The following is a 9,677-nucleotide window of genomic DNA, read 5'->3' as shown; positions in this document are numbered from 1 at the left end:
AATAAAAATACATCTACTTACTTGCAAAAATTGATAAGAAATTATAAAACAATATATAATTCAAAACAAAATATACTAATCAACTTAGCCTACCCTATGCCTAACGTTAATTAAATTTACAAATTATATTTAATTCAATTCACATGCTCAAGAGAATATGTTCAACAAAATTATTTATATGTTAGGATACAAATTATGGTTATCGTTTTTACAAGGTGCAGTGAACGCATTGCTTGAACGAAAGACAATGCTATTTCTTATCGTTGTAAGCATCACATGAGACATGTTTTAGTTTTTTCTACTTTACTCATTTCCATTCACACTCTTCTTCTCTACGCTTCCACACAAATTTCAATTAATATTTTTTTTTCAGAGAGAAAATTATTATAGATTTATATTAAGAAAATATAAAGATTTAGATACATACGAAGATCGTCTTCCACAAAGAGCAAATACAACAAATTATACAAAAGCTTCCACCAATAATTTGACATAGTCAGACAATATATTGACGAGAAAACAACACGTAATTTTATGTAGGTATAAAATCCATTCACAAAATTTTAGATATATATAAAACCAAGATAGCAACTGCAACTCAACTGAGTTTTGTACTGTATTTACAATACAATATCACACTGAAGCAATTATTGCAAATAACTAATATTTACAACGGAAGCAATTATTGCAAATAGCTACTAATTACAATGCCACACTGAAGATATTATTCACAACTGCACAAGCATACCGTACATTTGGACTCTACATATATAGACACTGTATATATCATATACATATATGGACACTGTATATATCATATATTGATTCAAGGATTGGAGATAGTAGTGACAGCAGCAGGTCCTTAGCGCCATTTATTTTTTGTATCTTCACGGTAGAGCCTGTTTGCCATCCAAAAAACAGAAACAGAATTAAAAATTAAATTTAACCAAGCCAATTATGAAGTATATTTTATGTATAAGTGAAATAAGCCATACTTTAATTCTGAAGTATGAGAGGGTAGTTTCCAGAATATTTTGGAAATCTGAAGAACTCTTTAAAGTCAAATTAACTATTAACTACTTAACTCCTGTTAGTCAAATCTCTAAAATATTCTGAAAATTGCAATCTACAAAACAGAAGTAATACCAATCATAAACAGTAGGACTTTTTGGTTCTGGTTTGTCGAATTTTTCAGACCCAATTGACTTTGTATTGCTGTTACTCCCTGGATGGAACACGCTTCTCCATATGTTCTCCTGATCTCTGGGAGTAGCTGTACATTTCAGTTATACCCCATACATCATTTTATCATCTGGTTTTTATGGGATATCTTTATCTCTAATTTTCAGAATATTTTAAAACTGTATGGACATGGTAAGTTCAGATAAATAATCTCTCGGATCTTTATCAAATTTCAAAATATTCCCAAAATTCTTAATCCACTTGGACTAAAAATTCCGATTTAAAAAATACCTCTACAAAAACCCAATAAATTAAAAAAAAAAAAATTGCACAGAAAGGTACATACAAAGTTATTAAAACTCAGAAACAAACGATCAAAACGTTAATGTGGGAAAGACTCACAGGAAGGGGATGACGAAGAAGGTGCAGTTGGTGAAGATGGCGAGGTAGTAGATGTGTTACTTTCCATGGATAGCGACCGTTGATAGAAATTTGGCGGCTTACCAATAGGGCGATTTCCCTCACTCCCTGCTTTTCCACTCATCTCGTCAACATCTAGGGATGTCACCTGCATTTTTCCTGCTGCATGTGATCACGACACCCAATAATTATATATTTTTGTTGCTACCAACAATCACCAAATGGTATTTTTATCTTGATTACCAATATTTTTTAAATTTGACAGATTGCTTAAAGTTAATAGTTTGACTTCAAGATAGTGCTCTTATTTATCAAATTTCTGAAATATTTGATTTAACTCTTATTTATTAAATGTGTGAAATATTTTGGCTATATGTCTTCTGTGGATTAATTTCTGTCTTGGCATCATATGTATTTTGTTGTATCTAGATCTGTTTTTATCATGCTTTTGTGGGATATCTCCCTTGGAGATCATGTGGCGCTATGGACTTAATGCTTTGTTTTTTTAGTCATCTATGCCGTTTTGATCCTATGATCTTATGACAGTATCTGATTTCTGAACATCTGCGGTTAAGCCATTTTGTTATATTCTCTTAATATAAATCATAAAGTTTTTTCTTTCTGAAAAAAGAAATATTTAGAGATTAACTATAAAGTAGGAAAACAATAATGTTATTTCTATTTTTAATAAAATTATTTAATCTTAATTAAATTTAAGTTTTAGTAATCTATATTATAAAAAAAAAAATTCAATAAAAATCACACCAATAAAATTTTATCTTTTGAATTTAATTTAATGTGATTCATGAAAAGTGAACCAAAATAAATAACTCACAAGTGGTGAACAAAACTAAACTTTGATGATGTGATTTCTCTGGTTACCTGAGTTGTTGCGAAAACTGTTGAGGCCGCGGTCTGGCTGCGGACCGCCAACACTGTCATCCCACATCTTATTCAACATGATCGCTCCACTTTCTCTTCTACTACTATCTCCTAAACCTAATTCTCAGTCCTTGTTCACCACCCTTGAAAAATGCGTAGGGCCTGGAGACACAATAGGTTATAAGTAGTTGAAGGCTGTGGAGATATGGGAGCATGATTGAAACATTATCTGAACATATTGTTGTTGAGATTATATCTCGAATATGTTAAAATAGGAATTAATTCGTTAGGCAATGATTTCTCAAATCTTATCATTTTAAAATCAACCAATATAAATCAGACAGATATAAATAATTGGTGTAGTTTTTAAATTATTTCTTACTGCATAAATATTATCCATATCTTATCAATCTCAAAATAAACATTATCCATATCTTATCATCATCAAAATATAAAGAATAACTGCGTTACATAAACATTATCCCTATCTTATCATCATCATCAAAATATATAGAATAACTACGTTGCATAGTCAAAATGGTACCAATTTATCCCTTTCATCAGCTAAACTTATCGTGAGGTAGACTCGATTGCAGTGAAACTTTTTAAAAATGGAATCAATATCCATGCTGGGACTAAATAGTAAATTTTATATACATAATTAAATTTATAAACATTTAAATTTTGTTGAGATTTTCTGTTAATTAAATTTGGAAAAAATCTCATGAATGTGACAATAATAGGGTTTGTTGCTAAATTAGCTCCATTTATTCCTGAGGAGGAGTTATTGCATCCTATATTTGTTGTAAGAGAATTTATGGTTCAGTTTTCTACTCCCAGCTATAAAATGTAAGCCCGTAAAGGATATTTGAGCTGAGAGGGTGTGAGGAATTATGTTGTTGTAATCTCCTGTTGAATAATAAGATTGTCGATGCCTCTGTTTGGTGGATGTAGCCCAGATTGGTTGGGTGAACCACGTTAAAATCTTTGTGTTTTTATGGTTGTGTGTGCTATGTATGCTTATTTAATTTCCGTTGTGCGTTGTTTGCTCTTACAATTGGTATCAGAGCATGTTGTTGAGCTGGTACGTGTGACAGAGACCAAGTCTACTGCGTGTGACAGAGACCAAGAGAGGCCAAGTCTGCCGCGTGTCACAGAGACGCCGGCGGTGACTCTGGATCAGTGCACTACATAGTGTCGTGGGCTACGTTTAGACTGGTGATTGGTTGTTTAAATGACACTAGTGGCCGTGGACCATTTTTTCTGTGTTTAAGACGGTTACTACTGCGAGCAAGGCAATGTTGAACAGGCGGAGGACTGCGAGCTAGGCAGTGTTGAACAGTGCGGTGGACTGCGAGCTAGGCAGCATTGAACGGTGCGGTGGACTACGAGCCAGTTGCAGTTGGAGATTTTGTGTGACACAACATGGCAAAAACTCAAAGTGCTCGATTTGAGATCGAGAAGTTCAATGGCAAAAACAACTTCGAGATCTGGAAAGTGAAGATGTATGATCTACTCGTGCAACAAGGCGTGGTGAAGGCCTTGTTGGGAAAAGCTAAACAACCTTACACACCATGACAGATGATGAATGGAGTGACCTGGATGAAAGAGCACTGAGCGGCATTCGACTGTGTTTGGCGGATGATGTTTTGTTTAACATCGTGTCAGAAAAAACTGTTGCTGGTTTGTGGACAAAGCTTGAAAAGCTGTACATGAAAAAATCCTTAACCAATAAGATTCTTCTGAAGCGACAATTGTACAGTTTGTGCATGGAGGAAGGTACATCCATTATTGATCATTTGAATACCTTTAATACTCTCCTGGTGTAGTTAGAAAGTATAGAAGTAAAATTTGAATCAGAAGATCAAGCTATAACTTTATTATGCTCGTTGCCCGAGTCATGGGATCATTTTGTTACTTCTATAAGTCTTAGTTCATAAGAAAACCTTGAATTTGATGATGTTATTGGAGCTTTGTTGTCCAAAGAAACAAGGAAGAGGTCAAATTCAGAAACCTCTACATCAGAAGCAATGATGGTCAGAGGTCGTTCTAAAGAAAGACGCTTCAGTAAGCACAACAACTCGCATTCAAAATCAAAAGGGAAGAAGATTAAGGTAAAGTGCTGGTTTTGTGGCAAATCGGGACATTTGAAGAAGGACTGTTGGAAGAGACAGCAAACATCCAAAGAAGACTCTTCGACAGAGAAGAAAGAAGCAAACATGACAGATACAGGTTTGGCATCCATTTCAGGTATGAGTGATGAAGTGTTATCAGTTAGTTTGTCTAATCATGATCAACATTGGCTGTTAGATTCTGGTGCATCAAATCACATGTGCATTCATAGAGAATGGTTTAAAACTTATAAATCAATCAATGATGGAGTAGTTTACATGGGAAATGATGTCACATGTAACATTGTGGGAATTGGAAGCATCCAGCTTAAAATGTTTGATGGGACAAATAAAATTCTAACTAATGTAAAACATGTACCTGAACTAAGAAAAAACCTCATTTCACTAGGAGTACTAGACACTAATGGATATAAAACTTTTATTCAAGGTGGAGTAATGAAAGTTTATAAAGGAATTTTACTAGTAATGAAAGCAAAGAAGGTTGGAAATCTTTTTCAGTTAGAAGGAAGAACAGAGTCAGATCATGTTTCTACAATATCTGAAAATGACAGTAATTCTATTCATTTATGGCATCAAAGGTTGGGCCATATGAGCGAAAGAGGTTTAAAGATTTTATATGATCGTAAGTTGCTTCCTAATTTAAAGTCTGTTAAGTTAGATTTCTGCAAACATTGTCTATTTGGGAAACAAGGCAAGCAGAAGTTTAAAACTGGAAAACATACTAGTAAGAGAATCCTTGATTATATCCATTTTGATGTTTGGGGTCCATCTCCTACAACCTCATATGGAGGATCGTCATATTTTGTATCTTGTGTTGATGATTTTTCTAGAAAAGTGTGGGTCTACATGTTAAAGAAGAAGTCTGATGTATTCATAGTTTTCAAACAGTTTAGAGCATTAGTTGAAAACATCAATAGAAGAACCATTAAATGTGTAAGAACTGACAATGGTGGTGAGTTTACTTCAAAGGAATTTGATAATTATTGCAAGGACACTAGGATCGAAAAACATAAAACCACTGTATATACTCCTCAGCAAAATGGAGTTGTTGAAAGCATGAACATGACTCTTTTAGAGAGAGTAAGAAGTATGCTTAGTAACGCCAATTTGCAGAAAGAATTGTGGACAGAGCGGTTTCTATAGCTTGTTATTTGATAAATCGATCACCATCAACTACAATAGGATGCAAAATTCCTCAAGAGGTATGGAAAGGTCATGCTTGTGGTTATTCTAAACTGAAAGTTTTTGCTTGTGATGCATATGCTCTAGTTCTGAAAAATCGGCGTTCTAAATTAGATCCTAAATCAAAAAGATATATCTTTGTTGGATATGGTGATGGGACTAAGGGATACAGATTGTGGGATCCCATTTTAAGATTTCTTCAAGTTTATGTCCTAATACAAATGAAGAAAAGGAATATATGTCTCGAATTCCATATGCCAATGTAGTAGGTTGTTTGATGTATGTGATGGTTTGTACTCGACCAGATATTTCACATGCAGTTGGGGTTGTCAGCAGGTATATGGCAAATCCAGGAAAAGAAATTCCGATTTTGCAGGTGATTTGGATAAGAGAAGGTCAACATCAGGGTATGTCTTTACTTTTGCAGGTGGAGCTATTAGCTGGATGTCAAAGCTACAGAACATTGTTGCTTTATCCACTACTGAAGCAGAATACATAGCTGCTTCACATGCTTGCAAAGAAGCGATTTGGTTGAAAGGTTTGTTTGGTGAGTTTGGTAGGTTATAGGACAACATCAAGTTATTTTGTGATAGTCAAAGTGCAATTCATTTGGCTAAAAATCCGGCCTATCATAGTAAATCAAAGCATATACCTATCAAGTACCATTTTGTAAGACAGGTTATCACTGAAAGGGGCGTCTCTCTTGAAAAAGTACATACAAAGGAAAACTGTGCAGACATGTTCACGAAACCAATTTTGTTAGAGAAGCTACGTTGGTGTCTGGCTTCTCTTGGCTTGCAAAAAAGATAAAATAATAATAGAACAGGGTATCAGGCTAATTGTTGTCAAGGTGGAGATTGTTGAGATTTTCTGTTAATTAAATTTGGAAAAAATCTCATGAATGTGACAACAATAGGATTTGTTGCTAAATTAGCTCCATTTATTCCTGAGGAGGAGTTATTGCATCCTATATTTGTTGTGAGAGAATTTATGATTCAGTTTTCTTCTCCCAGCTATAAAATGTAAGCCCGTAGAGAATATGTGAGCTGAGAGGGTGTGAGGAATTATGTTGTTGTAATCTCCTGTTGAATAATAAGATTGTCGATGCCTCTGTTTTGGTGGATGTAGCCCAGATTGGTTGGGTGAACCACGTTAAAATCTTTGTGTTTTTATAGTTGTGTGTGTTGTGTATGCTTATTTAATTTCAGTTGTGCGTTGTTTGCTCTTACAAATTTAATATTGGTTATTTAAATTTATATATTGTTTATATAAAGTTTATTATTGTTTTCAAAATATATATTATTTATTTTAAAACCCATATTGATAATTTAATAACTATTTTTTAATTAATTTAATATTACTTTTATTATAAATTATGATAATTAATTTTACAATTTAAAATTATTTTAATAAAACTAAAATATAAAAATTCATATTTCATATAAAAAAATTATAAAAGTACATTGTTTTATCATTTATCACTTTTTCTTCCATTTTATATTTTTTATTAAATAAAAAAATAAAAATTATAATTATGTGGATAGATGTATTTATTTTGGAAAGAGTTTTCATAATTTTAATTTGATCGTCAATGATTATTAGGTGGATGGAAAGAATTTAACCTTGACCATAGATTCTAAAATACTCTTAAGAGGAGCTACAAATGGATATTTATCTAAAAAATAGTTATGTCATTTTTGCCATTTTAATTAAATTAATTGATTAAAAGAAATCATATGAACGTGAATTATTGTTTTTTGGGCATGTGATATTAATAAGCCATAGTATTAGCCCATTGTATTGTATCAAAACCTATTTCTGGATTAAAAAATCTCTATAGTAAAGTGAGGTGAATTTTTATGATTAATAATATTGTTACATTTTTTTTAAATGTTTATATGTTAAACTCATACATTAATTATTTTTATAACTAGAGCCATATAAATTAAATGGCTGGTAAATGCTAGACATCAATCAAAATATGCATTAAAATACCTACTTCATCATACATCTCAAATTTCTAAAATTAAAAAATATTAGAAAAAATAACTAAATTATAGCTTTATTATTATTATAATAATTATTGTTATTGATAAAAAAAAATTATTATATAAATTAAACATATATACATACAGATCCTTAACAATGCATATTCACCCCTATAAATAGGTTTTGTTATAATACCATGGACCACATGGCCAAAAAAAAACCATTATCAATACTACATACCCAAAAAACCATAGGTCATTTCATATGATACTTGCTTATATGGCACTAATTTTAGTTAATGATTTTAATTAAAAAGACATAATTACTTTGGAAATAAATTTTAGCTTTTAATTTCTATATATCATTAAGAATATTTTAAAATATTCTATAAAATTTAAATCTCTACCCTCTATTTAAAAATTGAATTAAAATTATGAAAATTTATTCGAAAGTAAACATACATATTATAATAATAATCATAATAATAATAATAATAATAATAATAATAATTTTTATCATTTTAAATTTTAAATAGTAAAAAATGTATCCATATTTATTAATCATTTAATTTATATAACTTCCTTAATATAATTAAAAATAAAAACTCACATAATCATATATTAAAAAAAATAAAACAACCACAATAATTACTAAACAAAATTATTAGGTTGAGGAACATCAATGGTCAATTCTTGTTGGGCTCCAAACATCTAATAAATCACAACAATAAAGGGGAGGCAATATTAAAAATACCCACACCATAAGTGCATAACAAGTATAGATTGGCCTTTATGTACTATTTAAACTTGATACACCATATATTATTAGTCCCGGTGCAAGGTCGGGATTATAGTAATCGAAATGACAAGACTTAGTATTAATTCAGGTGCTTATTATCACCAACCGTCACTAATAAACAAAGTTTTTAGATCTAATTTATTTTTCTATCTTATTTGGCTTTTTCCTGAGGCAAAGAAGCAAAACCATAGGTTATATTTATAAATTTGCTTCGCATTTCGACACTCGTAAACTGCTAGTAAACTAATGCAAACATTAATTTTCAAGCATTTAATGTTTAAATATATATCATCGTGTAAGATAAAGATATATATCTATATCTCATTCTGTAAGTAAACAAGTGGCAAGTACGAATTTGCAAGTGGCGAGTAATGAGAATTAGCAAGTGGAAAGTAAAAGCTTAATGGCAAGTGATGAGAGTATGCAAGTGGCGAGGGAAGCCAAGGCATCACAGATTAAGTGCCAGTTGTTTCATCAGTTTATCTAGAACAACCTATTATAGCATAGGCACAAACATTTAATCGAGTTCCCCCTGCAGCTATAGTTTAGAAGCCAAATACAAATGAAGACTACCATTATGCAGTGGTTTCTATGTAGCTTGATGCATCAAGGTAGCTGGCTTACTTGCTAGTAGTGGTTGTTGGTCCGGTTGCTACTAGCTTTGCAACAAACTCCATCCATTCGAAACTATTGCTTGTAGGTTTAGCTTGGTCAAAACTATTACTTGTTGGTTCAACTTGTTTTACAGCTTCAAACCATTCCTTCGAGCCCTCATAAAAGAAAATATGAAAAGGGATTAACGAAAATATGTTACCCTTTATAAAAACAAGTACCATTCTCGAAAGAGGGAAGAGACAACTTGATCCCACATTAATGGTTGAGCGAGGATATCTTCACAAAGTAGAGAAATTGAAGCTCCTTTCTTGAAAGGAACTACTATTACTGTGCTTGCCCTATAGCTTCGTCCTCTCCTTGAGAAGACCTGCCCTTTCTTTCTCGAGACACAAAAATAGAGTTGGGTGCCAAGCAGTGATCAAATTTGAAGGTCTTCTCTTAATTTCTTATGGAAGGGCATATATTCATCTAACCTTT

The 9,677-nt window shown here is 32.0% G+C and overlaps 1 protein-coding gene across 3 annotated transcripts; it reads right to left on the bottom strand.

Moving 5' to 3' along the window:
- Positions 1-552: 552 nt before the first annotated feature.
- Positions 553-2,617, bottom strand: LOC149167627 (dormancy-associated protein 1-like). 3 transcript variants are annotated; one of them, XM_089431569.1, is made up of 4 exons: positions 2,485-2,617; positions 1,585-1,764; positions 1,147-1,273; positions 553-899 (listed from the first exon to the last, which is right to left on the bottom strand). In XM_089431569.1, exons 1-4 carry the CDS (start codon positions 2,561-2,563, stop codon positions 863-865), a joined length of 423 nt encoding a protein of 140 aa, XP_089287695.1. In that variant the 5' UTR covers positions 2,564-2,617; the 3' UTR covers positions 553-862. The 3 variants fall into 3 exon arrangements, with proteins under 3 accessions (XP_089287695.1, XP_089287696.1, XP_089287697.1); XM_089431570.1 differs by having other exon boundaries at positions 1,585-1,761; XM_089431571.1 differs by lacking the exon at positions 1,147-1,273.
- Between the last annotated feature and the right edge of the window lie 7,060 nt (positions 2,618-9,677).

The sequence above is a fragment of the Pinus tabuliformis genome, chromosome 5_1 (assembly GCF_031772625.1).
Source record: "Pinus tabuliformis cultivar Carrire ecotype Pingquan chromosome 5_1, CPIR1, whole genome shotgun sequence".
NCBI lineage: Eukaryota > Viridiplantae > Streptophyta > Pinopsida > Pinales > Pinaceae > Pinus > Pinus tabuliformis.
Note: the sequence above shows the minus strand (reverse complement) of the source record. Positions and strands in the feature narration are given on the sequence as shown.

Coding starts and splice junctions, on each gene's coding strand:
- LOC149167627 (XM_089431569.1), bottom strand. CDS start 2,563: ATGTTGAATAAGATGTGGGATGACAGTGTTGGCGGTCCGCAGCCAGAC. Junction 1,765..2,484: donor CAGTTTTCGCAACAACTCAG/GTAACCAGAGAA, acceptor GATCACATGCAG/CAGGAAAAATGCAGGTGACA. Junction 900..1,146: donor AGTCCTACTGTTTATGATTG/GTATTACTTCTG, acceptor GATGGCAAACAG/GCTCTACCGTGAAGATACAA.